Here is a 22189-nt window from a genome sequence, read left to right on the forward strand (position 1 = left end):
CTGCTGTGAATCCATCTGGTCCTGGGCTTTTTTTTGTTGGAAGACTTTTGATAGCTTCCTGTATCTCGTTGTAGGATATTGGCTTATTTAATTGGTTTATTTCTTCTTTGCTCAGTTTGGGCAACTTGTATTTCTCTAGAAATGCATCCATTTCTGCCAGATTTTCTTCCTTTAGAGAGTATAACATTTGAAAGTAGTCCGTTTGGATACCTTGGGTATGTGTTGTGATTTTTCCTGTGGCATCCCTAATCCTGTTAATAGGGGTTTCCTCTCTTCTTTTTTTAAATTAATCTTGCCAACGGGCCATCAATTTTATTTTTTCAAAGAACCAGCTTTTTGTTTGGTTTATTTTGGTTATAATTTTCTGATCTTCTAATTGGTTAATCTCTGCTCTTAATTTGGTTATCTGGCTTCGTCCAGTAACTTTAGGTTCCATTTTTTCTTGTTTTTCTAGCTGTTTTAATTGCAACATGAGATTATTTACTTGGTCTGTCTCCATTCTCTTGATGTGGGCACTGAGGGCGATAAATTTTCCCCTCAGGACTGCTTTTGCTATGTCCCACAAGTTTGTGAGGTGTTTTCATTTTCATTGAGTTGTAGGAAATGTTTTATTTCTTCTCTGATCTCTTCCATTACCCAGGCATTGCTAAGGAGTGTGCTGTTCAATTTCCATGTATTAGAGAAATTTCTGCAGTATGCTTTGTTATTGAGAACTAGATTGATTCCACTGTGGTCAGATAGGATACAGGGGATTATGTCGATCCCTTTGTACTTGCTTAAGTTCCTTGCATGAACTATGATATGGTCTATTTTGGAGAAAGTTCCATGAGCTGCTGAGAAGAATGTGTACTGTGTTGTTTTAGGGTGAAATACTTGGTAGATATCAGTTAATTCCACTTGAAGTATGGCCTCACTTAATTCGGTAGCTTCTTTGCCAATCCTCTGGTTGATAGACCTGTCCTTTGGTGAGAGTGGTATGTTAAAGTCTCCTAGTATTATCGTATTGGGATCTATTTTATTCTGTAAGTTTGAGAGCGTTTGTTTAACATATCTGGGTGCACCAATATTTGGGGCATATAAGTTGATGATGGTAATATCCTCCTCTTGGATTGTTCCCTGTATTAATATGTAGTGTCTGTCCTTGTCTTTCTGTACTGATTTTAATGAAAAGTTTATTTTGTCAGGCATCAGGATAGCTACACCTGCTTTTTTTTTTTTGCCAGTCATGGGGCCTGCACTCTGGGTCTAGGCGCTGTCCCTCAGCTCTTCAGCTCAAGACTAGTGCTCTACTACTGAAGCCACAGCGCCACTTCTGGCTTTTTCTGTTTATGTGGTGCTGAGGAATCAAACCCAGGGCCTCATGCTTACAAGGCATGCACTCTACCGCTGAGCTACCTACCCAGCCGTACACCTGCTTTCTTACTGGGGGCATTTAATTGGTAGATCCTTTTCCAACCCTTCACTCTGAGTTTCTTTGTATGTTTGGCTGAGGTGGGTCTCCTGAAGGCAACAGATGGATGGGTCTTGTTTTCTGATCCAGTCCTCAGTTAGTTTTAATTGGCGAATTAAGCCCATTAATATTAAGAGAGAGTAGAGAGATGCATTGTTGTCCCTGCCATTCCGTTTTCCTAAGTTTTTCTTCTTTCCTTTCCTCCTGTGCTTGCTCAGTTAGACTTTGAGTAATGCCTGTCTGGGGCAGGACCTAGTTCCTGGTTGCTTTCTTCAGGTTGTGTCCCCCCTCTTAGAATTCTTTGCAATGCTGGCTTAATGTTTATGTATTCATTTAGTTTTTCTTTGCTATTAAAAGTTTTCAGTTCTCCATCGAATGTGAATGCTAGCTTTGCTTGGGTATATCAGTCTGGGTTGGCAGTTATTGGCTCTCAGGGCTCGTATGGTGCTTTCCCAGGCCTTTCTTGCGTTCATTGTTTGTGTGGAGAGATCTGCAGTGATTCTAATTTTTTTCCCGTTGTAGTATAGCTCCTTCTTCATTTTTGCTGCATGCAAGATTGTTTCCTTATTATTCAGATCTATCATTTTTACTGTAATGTGTCTAGAAGTGTTTCTCCTGGGATCTTGCTTGTTGGGTGTTCTATAGGCTTCTGTTATGTAGGTAAGATGTTCTTTTTTGAGGTGGGGAAAATTTTCACCCATTATCTTGTTGAATAGGTGTTGCATTCCCTTGCTCTGAAATTCCTCACCTTCATCCACTCCAATTATACGAAGGTTAAATTTCTTGGCAATTATCTGCTTGCTCTTGAATTTCCCTTTGGTTTGAGTGATTTTTTCATATCTGTCACTTTTTGGTCCAGCGGGTGTATTCTGTCTTCTGTATCTGACACTCTACCTTTCATTTCATTCACTCTGTTGACCGTGGCTTCTATTGTGGTTTGCATGGAGGAAATGGATCTCTTTATGGATTCGATGTTGGTTCTCAAAGTACTGATCTCACGATCTCACATCAGTATGCATTACCTCTAATTTGGCATTTACCTCACTTCTTAATGAGGTTTGTGCAGCTTCTATTTTTGCATGCATCTTGTTTGATATTCTGTATCTCTTTTGATAGTTCATCCTTGTGCTCTTTCAATTTCTGATCAATTTCTCGCTTTATTTCTTGAGTCACTGCCTCCAGCAACCCTTGGATGTAGCTTTTGTCTTCCATTCCTGCTTTGCTCCCACTGGGGCTCTCCCCTGTGTGGCTGCTGGCTATTGAGGATAGCTTGCTGTCCTGGGTGGTGGTAAACCTTGTAATTTTTCTTTGTGATTTTCACATGGGGGTTCAGGAGACTAATCTGCAATTTTGTTTTGTTGTATCTGTCTTTGCTTGGTTGCTGATTCTGTATTGGTAGAGAGAGTCTGTGGCTGATCTGGGTTCTGTTGGGAGCCTACTTCCAGCTGCTGGTCTGACCTACTAAGGCTTCTCAGCTCTCTGCTGTCGAGCGCTGGCAATTCCTGCCTTTGGAAGGGTTGAGCAGCCTAGACTGCTTGTGTTTGCTCCTACGGGTGCTCTTGGCAAGATCAGATGCTCTGGATGCACTCTCCCAAATACTGGAGTCTGCTATGGGCTCCTGATGTATTTTTGTTTGCTTGCTTTGGGCTGGTTGTGGGCTAAACTCTAGGTTTGGGTGCTGTCCCTCAGCTCTTCAGCTCAAGGCTGGCACCCTACCATTTGAGCCACAGCACCACTTCTGACCCTTTTTGCTTTTGTGATGCTGAGGGATCAGATCCAGGGCCTCATCCACCCAAGACTATCACTGTACTGCTGAGCCGCATTATCAGCCTGAGCTCCTGCTTACTATCAAGTGCTGGCGACCTGTGTTGCCCAATTCCCAGCCTAGAGTATATGGGTGGGGTTTTGGTGGGGTTTGGGCTTCTCTTGTCCTGAGCCTCCAGGTCTTTGGTGTCACAGGCATGCTTTCAGGCGCCGGATCCCCAGGTCTGGTTCCGGCCCCCACCTGGAGCGCGTTCATTGGCATGTGCTGCTGTGTATACCACCTAGGTTATACTGTTGGTTGTCTTGACCCGGGGTGCTGTTCCTGGCTTGGGCATTTAAGCTCCCTTCCAGGGGCGCTCTTGCTCTAGCCTGGCCAGCAGAGTGTGCTCCATAGGCTGGTGGAGCTCTCGAAGAGTTCCCAGTTTTAGTGGGTCCTGTGGTCCGGGTGTTGGGGTAGGGAGTCTGGGTCAGGGTCTGGGGATTCCCTCCAGCTCTGGTCTCCCTTGAGGGATACACTGTCCCCTGTGGAGTACTCACCCTGGAGCTAGTTGTTTCTGTGTGGTGTAGGTCGTCAGTTGCTGTTGCAATTCGAGTTCAGTTGGGGTGGTTGCGGGCTGGGCTGGGCGGTGGTGGCTCTGTGTGATTCTTTTCTGTCTCTGCCTCTATTGGAGCTGTCGGGTCCACAGTGTCCACGCTCAGGCGGCTTCTGCGCGGGTGATCCGCACGCAGCCCCCTGTGCCTCTGGGACCCCGGCTGGGCTTCGTGACCAGTGGGTCTGACACCAGTGCCTCAGGCGGCTTCTGTGCGGGGTGATCTGCAGGCAGCCCCCTGTGCCTCTGGTGGCCCCTGCCGGGTCTTCGTGATTGGTGGGTCTGGGGTCTGACACCAGTGCCTCAGGCGGCTTCTGAGCGAGTTATCTGCAGGCAGCACCCTGTGCCTCTGGGACCCCGGTGGCTCCCGCCGGGTCTTCGCAATTGGTGGGTCTGACACGGGTACCTCAGGCGGCTTCTGCGCGGGTGGTCTGCAGATAGCTCCCTTTGTCATGCTGCCGGTGCCAGGTGGCTTTGGCGGGATGGAGCCTCTCTACTCCGGTCGAGAGTGAGGGTCGAGGGTGAGGGTGGGATCTTCGTGCAGACTCCCGGCTGGTGGGTTTTTCTGTTTGTGGTGATCAGCTGGTCTGCAAACCAGTACCTCAGGCGGCTTCTGTGCGGGTGATCTGCAAGCAGCCCCCTGTGTCTCTGGGGCTCCAGCAGCACCCGCCAGCCCCCGCCTGGCCGGCTGGCCACGACTTGGCGCGCTACCGCGCGGCCAGTAAAAGTTGGGGGAGGGGTCTTCACTCTTCTCTGTTCTGAAATTCTTTTCCTCTCTTTTGTTATTTTCCACCTCCTGTTTTTCTGAGTGTTCGTCTTTTTGTTGTTGTTGGTCTCTTGGGGAGATTAAACATTGGAACTCGAACTCTCTTTTTGGTTGGGGAGAGCTGTGGTGTTTCCCTACTGCCTCGTCGCCATCTTGGTCCCCCCTCCTCGGGACTTTTCTTCAATTTGTTTTTTCTTTCTCATGATTCCATATGCTTTATCTTACATATAGTGTATGTATGTGCATATCTGTGGGAGGGCCGGGGGGAGGGCACAGAACCCGAGGAACAGGGATGAAAAAGTGCAGCAGTGGAAATAAATGCACTGGACATTGATGAAAGTTAATTATGCAACTTGTGTGGAGATGGAAATGGGAGAAAATGAGGAAACAGACCACACTGTGTGAAAGGAAATGTTGTTATTACCTGATGCATGTAAATGTAGCCCTTCTGTATATCACCTCTATAGTAACAATAAATTTTTAAAAAATTTCTAAATAATTTAAAGCCCAGTACAGTGGCTTATACTTATAATCCTAGTTATTACTAGGAGTCTGAGACCAGATTACAAGCTAGTCCAAGCAGAAAAGTCCAGACTTTTATCTACAATTAACCAGTAAAAAGCCAGAAATGGAGGCATGGCTCAAGTGGTAGAATGCCAGCCTTGAGCAAAAATGTCAAGAAAGAATATAAGGCCCTGAGTTCAAGTCCGTCCCATTACCAGCACAAACAAAACAAACAAAAACCCCATTTATATATAAAGAAAATAAAGAAAAATAAAAACGTAAAATTAACTATTAGTTAAATAAAAAACATACTAGTCAGGTACTGGTAGCTCACACCTTTACTCCTAGCTTCTCAGGAGGCTGAGATCTGGAGATCATGGTTCAAAGCCAGCCGGGGCAGCAAAGTCCATGAGACTTTTATCTCCAATTATCCACCAGAAAACTGGAAGTGGTACTGTGGCTCAAAATGGTAGAGCACTAGCCTTGAGCAGAAAAGCTCAGGGATAGTACCCAAGCCATAATTCAAGACCCACAACCAACCAAAAACAAAAAAAGAAAAAAGAAACACAACTCACCTCCATTTTGTAAGCTCCCATCAATAAATTCTTTAGTCTGAAGGTCAAAGACAATGTGTTAAAACAATACACATAGATTAACACAAATAAGTCATAGTAAAATAAAATTAATGAAAAATAATTTAATACTAATTTAGATAAAAAATTATTTATCTTGATTCTGCAATATTATGCTTGTTATAGAGCCACACACCTATAATCCTAGGTGCTGACCTGGGAGGATCAGGGCAAGACAATCATAAATTCAAAGTCTGCTAGGACTACACAATGAGAACTTACCTCAAAAAAATAAAACAAAAACTCAAGCACATCAAAATTCCATAAATATAACTAGTACAAGCTTATAGGAACTATAATAATTTTAAAGTTTCCCTAAACAATCCATTTCCTTTAAAAAACATCCCACAATTTTCAGCAATAATGAAGTAAAATTAATGTTTTACAGCCACAATTAAAAGATTCAAATTATCAATAAATTTAAATATTAAAATAGCAATACTTACCATAGGGAAAAAGCGTATTATATTTTCAACTGGATTATCTGCAATATCCAAGACTAAATATCTGAAAATGAAACAATTCATGATAAGCATACTGTTATGCATAGAAGAATTAACTTTGAATATTTCTTGGTAACCATGAAAAGAATGCAAAATGATTTTCAAACACTGAAATTTCAAGAACTAGGTCACAGATTTTGTATTGCTTGAAGGCATAGTAAGTAAATCCTTAAACAGCACATAAAAATTTGATATTTTGGTATAAAAAATCCACATGGTGGGGCTGGGAAGGTGGCTTGGTGCTAGAGCGCCTGCCTTACATGCATGAGGCCCTGGGTTCAATTCCTCAGCGCCACATAAGCAAAAAGAAAAAAGCCGGAAGTGGTGCTGTGGTTCAAGTGGTAGAGCGCTAGCCTTGAGCTGAAGAGCTGAGGGACAGCACCCAGGCCCAGACTTCAGGTCCCACAACCGGACCCGAAAAAAAAAAAATTCACATGGTTACCATAAGCAATAAAGAAACTGTCCATGAGGTCCTAGAAAATAAAGACAAAAATGTGCCTGTGATTCTTAGTCTTCTTTTTCTGTTTCTAGCAACTTCCGTAAGTTCAGATGGCTATTCTCTAAGTGATCTTGTGACCCCTTTCAATAGATCTATACAGGACACACACACACACACGACTTAGACCTCCCTATCGATACCACCAACACCAATATTGTAGCAAGTCTGTATACATTACTGCATGCCTAAAAATTAAACACTAAAGACAAGCAGATTTTTCAATTAAAAACAAATTCTACCAGTATAGTTCAGTGTGCTAGTACATGAGGATGCTAGTAGTATTCTCCAGAGTAATTTGGAGGCTGAAGCAGGAATATTGCTCAAATTTGAGGCCAGTCCCAAAAAACAAACAGCAAAACTGTAAACTCCTAGGGATGACATAGTTATACATGTAATAATCATGGAAACCATGGCAAATCAACATATAGATATATCTCATTCTCTCATTCTTTTTCATGGTTACATTGTATTTTTGGACAGTGACCAGGCCCTGAGTTCAAGCCCCAGGACTGGAATTAAAAAAAAAAAAAGCAGGAAGTGGTGCTGTAGCTCAAGTGGTAGAGCACTCGCCTTGAGCTGAAGAGCTGAGGGACAGCGCCCAGGCCCAGAGTTCAAGCCCCACGACCAACCAAAAAAAAAAAAAAGGCAGAGCAATTAATATTAAGAGACGTAGATACAGGATATCTCTAGAAAACATTAATAGTAGCTGCTTCCCAAGAGAAGTGGATGGTTTATATGCCCACTTAACTTTGTATAATATATATAATATATGCCTTCTAAAATAATTAAGAGGGGGCTGGGAAGGTGGCCCGGTGGTAGAGCGCATGCCTTGAATGCCAGAGGCTCTGGGTTCGATTCCTCAGCACCATATAAGCAAAAAGAAAAAAGCCGGAAGTGGCGCTGTGGCTCAAGTGGTAGAGCGCTAGCCTTGAGCTGAAGAGCTGAGGGACAGCGCCCTGGCCCAGAGTTCAGGCCCCATGACCGGACCCAAAAAAAAAAAAAAAAAGAATAAAATAATTAAGAACTTCAAAGACTATTAAAACTATTAGAAGCTCAACCGCATTACAAGAAAGTAAATGAGAAAGTCAAAACTACGCATGCAAGACACTATTTTTACTCTGTGAGACAAGGAAAACTAAACTGTCATTCTGTCCTGCAGAGAAAGAAAACTAGAATAGGCCCTCTCATATGCTTTGTAGTAGGAAAGGTAAACTGACACAACACACTGGATGATATCAAAGCTTGAGGCAAAGCTGGTGGTGGCTCCTATAATCCTAACTGTTTAAAAAGCTGAGACCTAGAGGATCTGTTTGAAGCCAGCCTACGCAGAAAAGTCCAAGAGATTCTATGTCCAATTAACCAGTGAAAGCCAGACTTGAGGTATAGCTCCTGGCAGAGTGCCAGGGATGATCAAACACAAGGACTTGAATTCAATTCTGGCAGAAAACAACAACAAAAACCTCTTAAGGATGTGTACAGGGGCTTAAGGCTGTAATCCTAGCTACTTGGATGGTAGAAATCAAGAGTATCATTGTTCCAGTCCTGGCAAAAAGGGAACAAGACCATATCTCTCTCAATCAATAAAAGTGACATGATGGTGAGTGCCTGTTATTCCAGGCACCTAGGATAGCAGTCTAGGATAGCAGGTCGGGCAAAAACATAAGATTTTGGCTGAAAAATTAACTACAGAGAGTGAAAATGCTCATGTTCTTATAACCAGCAATTCTACTTTTACGAAGTTATCCTATCAGTATATTCAGATGGATTAAATGTCATGTAAAGAAATCATTACAACACACACACACACACACACACACACAAACACACATGTGAATAAACTTTATTACTAATACAATGGCTTCATAGTTTTCTCAAAAGAATAAAAATTAGGTTAAAAAAAAGCCATTGTGGGCTGGGAAGTTGGCTCAGTGGTAGAACGCTTGCCTTGCATGCATGAGGCCCTGGGTTCGATTCCTCAGCATCACATAAGCAGGGGAAAAAAGCCGGAAGTGGCACTGTGGTTCAAGTGGTAGAGTGCTAGCCTTGAGCTGAAGAGCTGAGGGACAGCACCCAGGCCCAGAATTTAGGCCCCACGACCAGACAAATAAAAAAAAAAGCCATTGTAAAAATGAAGTTTATGTTGGTCTGTGTCAACCCTTCAACATTTTCACCCACCTTTGATCCAACCCCTCCCTTCCCTTATTTTTCTTAATTTTGTGGTACATACAAAGAATTCTTGACAGATCAAGATGCACCATATACTAAGCCAGTTTGTTAAGTGGCAAAAAAAAAAAAGAAAAAATTCAATATATCCTACAAAATTAAGAAAAGTAAGGGAGGGGTGAGTTGGGAGACTATTGAAAGGGTAACATGATCAAGAGGCACTGCATTTATAAACTCCTTTGTTGAATGGCAACTCCTTTGTAAAACTACTAAAAGATAAAATAAAGTTTATCTATAGGAACATGTTTCTAAACGTCATAGGAACTCTGACAAGATATTCAATGAATTAACAGTAGATGCCTATTATTTTTCAATTTTACCTTTGAATCAGCATACATTAATAACAGGAAGAGTTTCACTGTGACAATTCCATATATACAATGTACTTTGGGTAAGTTCACCTCTGCATTGTACTTTCATTCCTTCCTTCTCTCCTCCCTTTCGTGAAGTGTGTGGTAGGTAGGTTTCCTCATGCTGTGCTTACTCTCCCACCAAATCCCTATATTCATGTCCCACCATCACCATCACTGCCATTTTGGATCTAGGTTTCACAAATGAGTGAAAACATCAGATATTTGGCTTTTTAAGCTTGGCTCATCCAGCTTAATATGACCTATAGTTCCATCTATTTTCCTACAAATGATATAATTTGAACTCAGGACCTGGGTACTGTTCCTTAGCTGTTTTGCTCAAGACTGGCACCTTACAACTCGAACCACAGCTCCATTTCTAGCCTTTTGGTGGTTAATTGGAGTTAAGTCTCATGGACTTCTCTACCTAGTTTTAGTGTTTTTTTTTTTTTTTGAGGAAACACCTACATTTCCATGGTGGTTGCATTAGTCTACATTCCCAGAGTGTGAGGGTCCCCGCTCGACCTTTCTAGCCATCCCCATTTTCTCTAGCATTTCTTTCTTTTCCTGATGACTAACATTCTGACTGGAGTGAGACAGAACCTCAGGGATGGCTTGATTTGCATTTACATTGTAACTAGAGATGTCAAAACAGTTCCTCATGCATTAGCCTTGGTATTTCTTCTGAGAGCATTTGTTCAATTATTTGCCCATTTATTAATCAGATTATTTGTTCTGCTGTTTAATTTTGGGGGCTGTGTATAATCCCTTATCTGTTGAATAGTGTCAAAGACTTTCTGCTGTTTTATGGGTTATTTCTTGATTCTGGTAATTGTTTCTTTTGATGTGCATAAACTTTTAAATTTAATCCACTTGTGAGTTCTTGCCCTTATTTCCTAGGCAAAGGGAGTCCCATTCAAAAAATAACTACCCAGGGCTGGGAAGGTAGCTCAGTGGTAGCGCTTGCCTCACATGCATAAGGCCCTGGGTTTGATTCTCAGCACCACATAAGCAGGAGAAAAAAAAAAAACAAAAACGGAAGTGGCACTGTGGCTCAAATGGTAGAGCGCTAGCATTGAGCTGAAGAGGTGAAGGACAGCACCCAGGCCCACAGTTCAGGCCCCACGATCGACCAAAAAATAAATAAAAATTATCCATACCTATGTCTTTAAAAGTTTTTGCTTAGACTTCCCATATGTCTTTTAGATCTTAGATTATGATCTTTATCCACATGGAGTTGAAGTTTTACAAGGTGAAAGGTAAGGCTGCAGTTCCAGGCTTCTTGCACTTGTCATTGAATAGGTTGTCTTTTTTCTAGTTTTTGGCTCCTTTGTCTACTATCAGGTAGTTGCAGCTATGCAGTTTCATTTCTGGGATTTTTCTTCTGGCTCATTTTTCATTTTGTCTGTTCCTGTGCCACTGTCATCCTGTTGTCACTGTGGCTCAACAGTGTAATTTGAAGTACAGTACTATAATTCTGGTGGTTTCTCCAGCTCTTTTTGCACCAGGATTACTTTTGCTATTCGTGGTTTTTTATGCCTCCATGACATTTTAGGATTTTTTTAACACTATGATTTTGATGGGTATTACATTCAATCTGAAGGCTGTTTTTTGGTAGTATAACCATTTTCATGAGATTAGTTCTGACAGTTCATACACAAGAGGTCTTTTTCAACTTCTGGTGTCTTCAATTTCTTTCAAGGTTTTATAGTCTTCATCTCTGAGCTTTTTTGCCCAAGGCTAATGCTCTACCATTTGAGCAATAGCTTAAATTCTGGCTTTTTGGTCCTAAATTGGAGATGTGTCTCATAGACTTTCTTGCCCAGAAGGCTTCTAACCTCAATCTTCAGATCTTAAACGCTTAAGTAGCTAGAATTACAGGCATGAGCCACTGGTGTCTGGCTCACGTGTATGCTGATTTTGTATCTTATGCTGTTGAAAGTGTTTATCTGATCTAGGAGAGTTTTTGTTGTTGTTGTTGAATCTTGAGGGTCTTGTAAATATAAGATCAAGGATCATATCATCTGAAAACAAGAATAATTTGCCTTCACCCTTTCTTTATGAATCCCCTTTTATTTCTATCTCTTTATGTTATTACTAGGTAGGAATTCTAGTATGACAAAGGAAGAGAGGGAAGAATGGGGGAGGTCTTTGGTTCATTCCTGACTAGAGAAAATCATTTCAATTTTTATCCATTTCCTTAAAGATGCTGTGTACACGTGCACTCGCTCGTGCTGTCTCTCTCTCTCTACCTTTCACCGGACTAATACACAGGCATAAAGGAAAATGAACTCATATCATCTGCAGGAAAATGGGTGTTAGTACACAGCATCATACTAAGAAGCAAATGAAGTACAAAAATCAAGGCATTTTCACTAATATGTGGGAGCTAGATCTAAAAGACATTCATGGACATGAAGATACATGTATACATGTATATATACTTATACATACAATATGTACATATATACTACGTATTAAATAGTACAGGTATATATAAATGTATAAACATTCAACGTTAATATTGAAAGGTATGTAGTAATTATGACTTTTTGTTGTTTGGTAGTATTTGATTCTTCCCTACTCCTCATTTGTTTAGTCCTCTAGTGAGATTCACTTTTTCCTATATTATGGTTAAATTTTTCTCCTCTTCTCTGTGTAAGATTCCTTGATGACTCTCTTCTGCAATGCTGGTTTAATAGTCACCAATCACTGTAGTTTTGCTTATCATGGAAGGTTCTTATTTTCTTCTCCATTTATAATGATAGCTTTGCTAGGCATAGTAATATAGCTTGGCAATTATTTCTTTTTTTCTTTGGCATTTGAAATGCATCACTCTATACCTCCTTTGCTTTCAAGGTTTTTGTTGAGAAATCAGATGTTTTTGATCTTGTCTTTATAGGTAACCTTGTGTGTCTCCCTTGCAGCTTCTCACATTACCTACTTATTCTCTGTACTTAATGTTTTAACTTTAATTGACGATACAGAGGTTACAGTCTGGTCTTGTGTTTACTCACACATCCCCTCAGAGCCATGGACTGCCCAGCTGCAGCTTTGGTGTGGTGGGACTTGCTTGGTTTAGTTTAGGCTCTGGCTCAGGGGCAGCTGCTAGGTGAAACAGTACCAATCCTAAGGCACTAGGCTAGTCTGCTTGGGTTAAGTAGGGCAGTTCCAGGACTATAAGATAGCTTGGGGGAGGAGTGTATCTGGGACCTCTGTGCTTTGCCCTCCTTGGAGAAGCCAATAGTAACTGGATGTTCAGAGTTTTTTCTCTTTTCTACTTTGGCTTCCAATTTAATTAATGCATTATTAGGAGACTGAAGGGTGAGAAATTGTTACTTGTGTGTACATGTTCAATGCAGAATAGGGCGATGGGTTTACAGCTTTAGCAAGCTGGTTCACTTACTTCTGCACCCTTTCCTTGGGTAGGGACTTAAGCTAACCCTAGCCAGCCTGCTTGCTGGCTTCTGTGCCTTTCCTTTGTCTTATGGTAGATACTCAGAAACTGAGCTGTAGCCAAGTGGCTTATTCCCTTTCTTCCCTTTTCCTTCTTAGTATATACTCTTTTTACCCTCTAGAAATTTACATTATGTGTAGCTCAGTGGCAAAGTGCTTGCCTAGCAAGTGCAATGTCCTGGGTTTGATTCTCAGTACCAAAAACAAACACACAACAAACAAGGAATTTGCATCATGAGCATTATTTAAATATTTTAAAATAGATTTTATTTTAAATAAAATTTTGTACTATATGACCCATCCTTACAAAATAGGTATGTACAGAAAAAATTCCAATTGTATAAACTTAAAATATAAATGTATTATAGCGCCACCAAAGTTCAACTTGTACTAACATGCATGGGGCCCTGGGTTTGATCCCCTGTACCTCAAAACAAAGAAAAAAGCCAAACAATAAAAACTACATTATATATTTTCTATCCTTAAGATTTTTATAAACCATATAAAAAATTCTTACCTAAATAACTGTTGAAAGTTTGGTTTAATAAAGTTTGCTTCAATATTTTGTCGAATGCAAATTATATGGGTTATTCCATGTTTCTGTAGTATAGGTAACTGTAAAAAAACAGGAAGGATAGGGAAGAGAAGCAGTTTGAAATACAAAACATCTTACTATAACATAGCTGCCTGCAATACACAGGATTCATCTGAGCCTTAAGTACAGAGGATTAAAACTAATTTCAAGGTAAACTTCCTAATCAGCAAGATTTGAGATGAAAGCATTAAATGTATTCTAAAGGCTAACCCAGATTTTTTTTTTTTACTGCTGGTTATGGGGCTTGAACTCTGGGCCTGGGCACTGTTCTTTCGCTCTTCAGCTCAAGGCGAGTGCTCTACCACTTGAGCCACAGTGCCACTTCCGGTTTTCTAGTGGTTTACTGGAGGTAAGAGTCTCATGGACTCTCCTGCCCGGGCTGGCTTTGAACCTCCATTCTCAGATCTCATTATCCTGAGTAGCTAGGATTACAGGCGTGAGCCACTGGGCCCGGCAACCCAGATATTTTAAAATCTGTAATTCTAGAGCTTGATGAGACTTTAAGAGAATGTACCTGGAAAGTAGCAATATGTAGTAGTGGCTAAAAGCCTGGGTTGCCAGGCACCAGTGGCTAACACCTGTAATCCTAGCTATTTAGGAAGCTAAGATCTGAGAATCGCAGTTTGAAGTCAGCCTAGGCAAGAAAGTCCATGAGACTCTTATCTCCAATTAACTACCAAATAAGTTAAAAGTGGAGCTCACATTGGTAAAGTGGTAGTTTTGAGCAAAAAGTTCAGGGACAGTGTCCAGGCCCTGAGTTCAAGCCCCAAGGCCAGCACCAAGCCCCTGGCCAGTACCAAAAAAAAAAAAAAAAAAAAGTTTGGGGTTAGTACCATGATAGCCTGAGCTAGATATCCCAGCTCTATTAATGACCTAAGCCCTGAGGCTCAATTTTGTCATGAAAAATGAGAAAAGACTACCTATTAAGTGGTGGTGACAGTATACATTGTAATGAGATCTTTTTAATTTTGGTGGTATAATTTACTTTTATTTTTATTTTTAGTCCAGTCGTGGGGCCTGAACTCTGGGCCTGGGCACTGTCCCTCAGCCCTTCAGCTCAAGGCTAGCGCTCTACCACTTGAACCACGGTGCCACTTCCGGCTTTTTTCTTTTTGGTTATGTGGTGCTGAGGAATCGAACCCAGGGCCTCATGCATGCAAGGCAAGCGCTCTACCACCGAGCCACCTTCCCAGCCCTTGGTAGTATAATTTAAAAGAAGTTTATTATGGTTTGACTACATGGAATGTACATAGCATATAATACTTTCCAATGGGGAACACTTAGACTTCAAGTTTGGAAAAACAGAAATAAGATGAATCATTTTCCATTAAAAGACATACATACTCTTATCCCTGAAAGAGAAGGTTAAGTAAAATACTGACTTTTAGTTAACCTTATTTTGGGATTTATCTCCATCTCATATTGTTCAGAATGGATTCCTAATACTTATGGATGATTAATAGTCTTAAGAGAATTAACAATCATTTATTAACAAATCTTTCTAATACATAAGTTTCCTGAGAAAAAATAAATTATAAAAACTCATTTACGATCTTTGGTAAAACACTTGAGTACTGGTCTAGCAAAATTGGGAAAGAAAATTGATTGCTGTGGCTCATGCCTTTTCTTTCAGCCACTCATAAGGCAGCGATCAAGAAGATTTCTCTAATGAAATCAGACTAGTGAGGCCACCGGCTGACTGAACAAATACTCTGTTTCTGAAAGTACAGCCTGTAATTCCAGCTATGCAAGAAGATTTTTGGTGTGCCCAAGGATGGTTGCTCAAAAAGTGAAATTTAACTAAAACAAATAAGGACAAGGAACATGGCACTAAGCCAAATTTAAACCTTAGTACTTCAAAATAAATTAGTTGGTTTACTTGGAATGCTGAGATTGGGAGGATTGTACGTCAAAGCAACAGCTGGCAAAATATTCAAAAGACCCTATATCTCAACCAATAAAATACAGCGTGACACGGGCCAGTCATCTCAAATATGTGGGATGTATAAATAGGAGTACTGCCATCCAGGTCAGCCCAGAAAAAAAAAAAAGACCATATTTGAAAAATAAGAAAAAAAAAAAAAAAGAACTAGGATGTAGCTCAAGTGGCATAGTGCCAGGCTAGCTAGTGCAAGGCTCTAAGTTCAAAATCCTAGTACATACATATATACATACATTTATACAAAATATACATAACACTGGAAGAGACAGGACCTATGGAATAACAATAGTCTGAATCCAACCAATCAGTGTGAGTGCAACCTAGAATAAAACTCTACTAAAAAACTTACTAGAGAAAAACTGTTCACAGGTAACCCCTGTTGCATATCATTACTAAAACAATAAATTAGGGGGGGAAAAACTCTCAAGACCGTAACCTAAATTTCATACCTTGCTCTTCATAGCAGAAGAATATGGCCCTAAGAACAGTCCAGGTAAAATTTCCTAGGGAAGAGAAAAAAAAAATAGACCAAATATATACTATATACTAGATTCATAAGATTTTTTTTGTTTTTATCAGTCATGGGGCTTGAACTCTGGGCCTGAGCACTGTCCCTCAGCTCTTCAGCTAAAGGCTAGTGCTCTACCACTTGAGTTACAGTGCCACTTCTGGTTTTCTGGTGAGTTTAGAGATAAGAGTCTCATGGAGTTTCCTGCCCTGGCTGGCTTTGAACCGTGATTCTCAGATCTCAGCCTCCTGAATAGGATTACAGGCGTGAGCCACCTGCGCCCAGCTTTATGAGATTTTTTTTCCTAACTGTCACAGTTTGCTGAAAAGTTTGTTAAAGAACATTTATTCTAGCAACAATGAGCAATGATTGGAAAGAGAAATGTTAAGTATGCCTTATAATATCAAATGAGCTATTCCAAATTTAAATACAGTTCTAAAGAATCATATATGTGAATTTCTAGTCTTTTATAAGCAATCGATAGATTTAGTACTTTTTTTTACTTTTTGATTAGTAAGATCTAACTTTACTTCTTTGTGTGCTACAGTCTAAAAATAAAGCAGTCAGCTGGGCGCCCGGTGGCTCACGCCTGTAATCCTAGCTACTCAGGAGGCTAAGATCTGAGGATCTTGGTTCAAAGCCAGGTTCAAAGCCAGCTCAGGCAGGAAAGTCCATGAGACTCTTATCTCCAATAAACCACTCAAAAACTGGAAGTGGTGCTTGTAGCTCCTGTGGTAGAGCACTGGCCTGAAAGCTGAAGAGCGCAGAGACAGCACCCAAGCCCACAGAGTTCAAGCCCCACTACAGATCAAAACAAAAACAAAAACAAAAAATAAAGCAGTCATTAAAAAAACAAAACAAAACAACAACAAAAAACCTTCCCTTTGGATTACACAGAACCTTAGAAGCAGCACAGATCTAGATGTGGTTGTACACAGTTATAATTCCAAGACTTGGGAATCTGAGGCAGTACAAAATTTGATACATCTTGAGGCCATAAAACAACAGCCCCACCAAAGCCAGATACAACATGATTAGAAATATTATCTATAGCATAATGATAAAATTATTTGTGTACTGGATTACTTTGACATGAGTTTCATTTAGGGCAGTAATTACCTTTTAGTCATCTTTACATTTTCCATAGCACCAAATAATACCTCTTATGTACTCATATTTTAAAGTGTGAATTTTTTTTTTTTTTTTTTTTGCTGGTTGTGGGGCCTGAACTCTGGGCCTGGGCGCTGTCCCTTAGCTCTTCAGCTCAAGGCTAGCGCTCTACCACTTGAGCCACAGCGCCACTTCCGGCTTTTTCTGCTTATGTGGTGCTGAGGAATCGAACCCAGGGCCTCGAGCATGCAAGGCAAGTGCTCTACCACTGAGCCACCTTCCCAGCCCTAAAATGTGAATTTTTATGAACACAAAAGTTAGCAAAACTTTAAGTTAAAAAGTCCTAGAAATGAGAAATCACTTAATCCAAAGGCTAGCAGAGTTACTACAAACAGTAAGAACAGTAAAAGACCGGTGTCGGTAGCTTATGCCTATTTGGGAGACTGAGATAGGGGGGATTATGGTTCAAGTCCAGCCTGGGCAAAAAACAATTTTCAGATAATCCTTTTTGACTAATACCTGGATATGGTGGCGTGAATCTGTCTTCCCAGCTTCATGCAAAGTATAAATAGACAGATCATAGTCTAGGCACATGCCTGAGCAGAACCCAATCTCAAAAATAGCTAGTGCATAAAAGGGCTAGAGGCATGATTCAGTGGTAGAGCACCAACTGAGTTTAAATCTCATTACCACAAAGAAAGAAATGCAAAAGAAAAGGAATAAGCTGGGTGTTGGTGGCTCATACCTGTAATCCTAACTACTCAGGAGACTCAGATCTGACAATTTTGGTTCAGAACTAACTTGGACAAAAAAGTCCATTAAGACTATCTAATCTCCAATTAACCAGCAAAACGTCAGAAGTGGAGGTGTGGCTCAAGTGGTAGAAGGGGAAGAGAAACAGAAAAGGAATAGGAATTCCATTTTTCAAAAAAGGAAAACATGACTCATTAACTACACATATTATTTCTTTCTTTTTTTTTTTTTGTCGGTCATGGGGCTTGAACTCTGGGCCTGGGCGCTGTCCCTCAGCTCTTCAGCTCAAGGCGAGCGCTCTACCACTTGAGCTACAGCGCCACTTCCGGTTTTCTGGTGGTTTATTGGAGATAGGAGTCTCACGGTCTTTCCTGCCCGGGCTGGCTTTGAACCACGATCCTCAGATCTCAGCCTCCTGAGTAGCTAGGATTACAGGTGTGAGCCACCAGCACCCGGCTTACACATATTATTTCTAAATCTAATAAAAGGAAACAATTCATTTCTCAAATGAGAAAAAATTTAATTGACACATGAAAATTAACATATTTATGAAGCATCTACTAGGTAGTATTTTTATCACATAATGTTCAAATTACATAAACATATCTGCAATTCTTGGTGGGCTTTTTATTTGGGTACCAGATTTGAAGCTAGGGCCTGGAATCCCTTGGCTCACATACTTGGTTGGCACTCTCAACTAGGTGGAGCACCACACCTCCCCAGTGCTGCTTTTTGTTCATTATTTTTTGAGATGGAATCTCATGAGCTTTTCTGCCAAGGCTGGCCCAAAACCTCATTCTTCTAGATCTTAGCCACTTGAGTGGCTATTATTTTAAGCATGAGCCAACAGTATCTGGCTTAATCATTGTCTTTCCAAGATCTAATATAAACCTTAAATAATTAAAACAGTTAACTTATAAAATAGTGAATACATCATGAATCAACAGATTTCAAATGCTCTGTAAAATTAGCTTAAGTTATTTATAATATAGGTTGGCATAAATAAATAAAAGTTTGTCATACCTGCATCTCTCTTCTCATAGGGTACGACCACTCCTTAAAGTGAAAATAAAAGAAAAAAACATTAAAAATGTCACAAAGATATGACAGTCAAACGTGTAGATTAAAAATACTTATATTACTCTTTTATTTTTGCTTTGCTGGGAGTTGAAACCAAGCAAGTGTTGTAGCACTGAGGTAAATCAGCAGAAAAAAAAAATTACAGTATAAGAGCACTTTAGCTAGCTAGAGTATAGCTTGTCTACCATGGTATGAAGTCCTGGGATTAATTTTCGATATACATTTTTTTTAAAACCCTGTAAAAACAGCCTAAGTTGACAGAAATAAGATTATTGTTAGTCAACTGCCGGGTTGAATAGAGAATGGCTTCTCCACGATTAACTGGAGGTATGAAGTCTCAGTGTTTTAGCCACTGAGCTGGCTTGGAGCTTTGGTCATCAGATCTCAGCTTCCTTAGTAAGAATTTATATATGTGAGCCACAGGCACCAGGCCAAACTACTTTTATATCACAGAAAACATGAACATATAGGATTAAAATACAAATTTTAAAGCAAAACCTGAAAGACTCCAAAGAAATTTCAAATTTCCCAGACATAGACTGTAGGCAACAGAATGTGAGCTTTGTATTTATACAAAAATATTTTAAGAAAGCCAGTTGCATAATAGGAGAAAATTAAGTATTATTCCTATTCACAAAACCAATAGGCACAGCCTTATCTGATAAGCTATCAGGCTTTGGTGTTATTAGGTATAGATCCTTTGGAACCTAAAAAGCTTTCTCTCAGAAAAAATTTCACTTAAACTCCTCCTGTGCCATAATCAGATCTGGTTTCAGAGACCATCTTTGTTGCCCCAACGCTGTGCTTATTGTTTGGAAATGATCTGGGTGTGTGTCCAAAGGTCATGTCCAAGTTTATCCCTATTATTAGGTATTAAAAGGGCAAAACTTAATCTAACTATGATGTTTAGAGGTGAGCTTTTATTAATATGCTTAGGATTAGATAAGATCATGACAGTAAGTCCCCATGATTGAATCTTGGAGAGAGAGACCAAAAGACAGACAGACATACACACACAAACATTCCGTTTCTCGCCTCCTGCCACATGATACCCTGCCTCTGCCAGTGAGAAGCACTAGATGCAGACCTCTGATCTTGCACCTAGAATATCTTGAGCAAAAATAAACCTCTTTTTTTTTTTTTAAATTCAGTCATGGGGCCTGAACTCTGGGCCTGGACCCTGTCCCTCAGCAATTCAGCTCAAGGCTAGCAGTCTACCACTTGAACCACAGTGCCACTTTCAGCTTTTTCTGCTTATTGGTGCTGAGGAATCAAACCCAGGGCCTCATTCGTGCAAGGCAAGCACTCTACCACTGAGCTACCTTCCCAGCCCCTGTTGTTTTTTTCTTTTTTAAAGCAACTTATCCAATCTGTGCCATTTTATATTACTGGCAACAAAAATGGACTATGACACCTTGATTACGGTCTTGGTTTATAGAATGAACCTTGAAACCTGAGTTGTGTGCATATGGTAACACCATTACCATATCAGATCAAGATTTTAAGCATTATTCCTGCTTATAATTCTTGCTCTACAGACACCCATCTCTTTGAGTATGTCTCTAATAATTAAATCTTATCTATATCATACCTTTTCCCCCTACAATGCTGAAGACTGGACCAAGGGTTTCAAGCATGCTTGGCAAGCGTTTCTACTATTCTATATTCCCAGCTCAGCCTGTCATGCTTAAATCAGCATCTAGGTATGTAGCCTAGGCTAACCTTGAACTCTTGATCCTCTTGTCTTAGCCTCCAGAGTGCTGAGATTAAACCTGTGTGCCATCACACCTAGCTTCTCATTACATTCTTATTCTGTCCATGTAGCTCCTAAAAGGTATATTTAGAGAATGTAATCCTTTTTGGATTAGAATGTATCTCTTAGATTTACTTAGTCACAATCACATGCACATAAATATGAAAATCATAAGTTTAGTTTTAGCCTTTTAAGCAAGTTTTGAAACTTCTCTATTTAAAAAAATCACGTGAGCTGGGCGTCGGTAGCTCACGCCTGTAATCCAAGCTACTCAGGAGGCTGAGATCTGAGGATCACGGTTCAAAGCCAGCCCGGGCAGCAAAGTCCATGAGACTCTTATCTCCAATAAACCACCAGAAAACCTGAAATGGCACTGGGGCTCAAGTGGTAGAGTACTAGCTGAAGAGCTGAGGAACAGCGCCCAGGCCCAGAGTTGAAGTCCAACGACTGACCAAAAAAAAAAAAAAAACACATGGGCTGGGAAGGTGGCTCAGTGGTAGAGTGCTTGCCTTGCATGCATGAGGACCTGGGTTCGATTCCTCAGTACCACATAAGCAGCAAAAGCTGGAAGTGGTGCTGTGGCTTGTAGAGTGCTTGCCTTGATCTGAAGAGTGCAGGGACAGTGCCCAGGCCCAGAGTTCAAGCCCCACAACCGACAAAAAAAAAAAAAAAAAATCGTTAAGTCTGCAGGGAGACTAAGGTCTGCAGAAGAGGATTCTACATCAGTGCTTGAAAACTAGCTGCACAGTAGTACTATCTGGATCCAGCCCTGACCAATAAAGTCAGAATCAGTGTTGTTTAGATCCTAATCATGTGTATTTTTAAAAAACTCCTTGGGTGATTCTACTGTAGAATATTTTAAAAAGCAATAATATAAATCAAACAGCTAGAAGAGGGGAGGTAATTCCTATCATAGGTGTGAAGACTAACTTGTCAGCTTGTTATAAATATACACTCCAAGAACCAACAGGAAAACAAAGAATTGTCTCAATAAGGCAAAATTTACTTCTGCAGATAGGTATGCCACTAGCCAAAAGTATGGGAAGCACAGCACAGAGCAGGTAGATTGCTCCCAAAGCAGTTCCTCTTTTCCTCTTTTTACTTGCTGGAACATTCAAGCAATGTATTTTGGTAGACAAGACAGCTTTTCTCATAATCCTTGCTATTTGGGAGGCTAATATAGTGGTTCAAGGCCATCTGAGGCACACACTTGAAACCCTTTCTCAACTGCTGGACTCCATGGTGGTACAACTTGTTATCCCAGGCCATGTGGGAGGATGAGACAGAACTGCAGTTCCAGAGCAGGTAGAGCAGAAAAGTCTGAGATTTATAACGATAACCTAAACATAAAACTGAGTTGTTTAAGCCAGGCACCAGTGGCTCATGCCTGTAATCTTGGATACTAGGCTGAGATCTGAGGATTTTGCTTCCAAGCCAGCCAGGGTAACAAAGTCTGTGAGACTCTTAATCCCAATTAAAAAGCTGAAGTGGTGGACCTATGGCTTGAGTGGTAGAGTGCTAACCTCTGGCAAAAAGCTCAAGGCGCACCCAGACCTTGAGTTCAAGTCCCAGGACCAGCACAAAACAAAGAAAAACAAAAAACTAATTTGTTTAAACTTAGCCAGTTTGAGCTACACAGGAAGACTGTCTCAAAAAAAACCAAGGGCTAGGATATAGCTCAGTGGGAGAGCACTTGACTAGCATAGGCAAG

General features: G+C 40.6%; 1 protein-coding gene across 1 annotated transcript in view; it reads right to left on the reverse strand.

The window, feature by feature from the left end:
• Styx (serine/threonine/tyrosine interacting protein) overlaps window positions 1-22189 on the reverse strand; it is a 46686-nt gene that overhangs the window by 22476 nt on the left and 2021 nt on the right. Inside the window, exons 2-6 of the mRNA XM_013012304.1 lie at window positions 18669-18701; window positions 15724-15777; window positions 13255-13352; window positions 6153-6213; window positions 5650-5686 (exon numbers count right to left, since the gene is read on the reverse strand). Of these exons, the coding sequence (XP_012867758.1) occupies window positions 5650-5686; window positions 6153-6213; window positions 13255-13352; window positions 15724-15777; window positions 18669-18701 (283 nt within the window). The remainder of the gene's footprint in view (window positions 1-5649; window positions 5687-6152; window positions 6214-13254; window positions 13353-15723; window positions 15778-18668; window positions 18702-22189) is intronic.

Source organism: Dipodomys ordii, unplaced genomic scaffold, assembly GCF_000151885.1.
Source record: "Dipodomys ordii isolate 6190 unplaced genomic scaffold, Dord_2.0 Scaffold16, whole genome shotgun sequence".
In the NCBI taxonomy this organism is placed as follows: Eukaryota; Metazoa; Chordata; class Mammalia; order Rodentia; family Heteromyidae; genus Dipodomys; species Dipodomys ordii.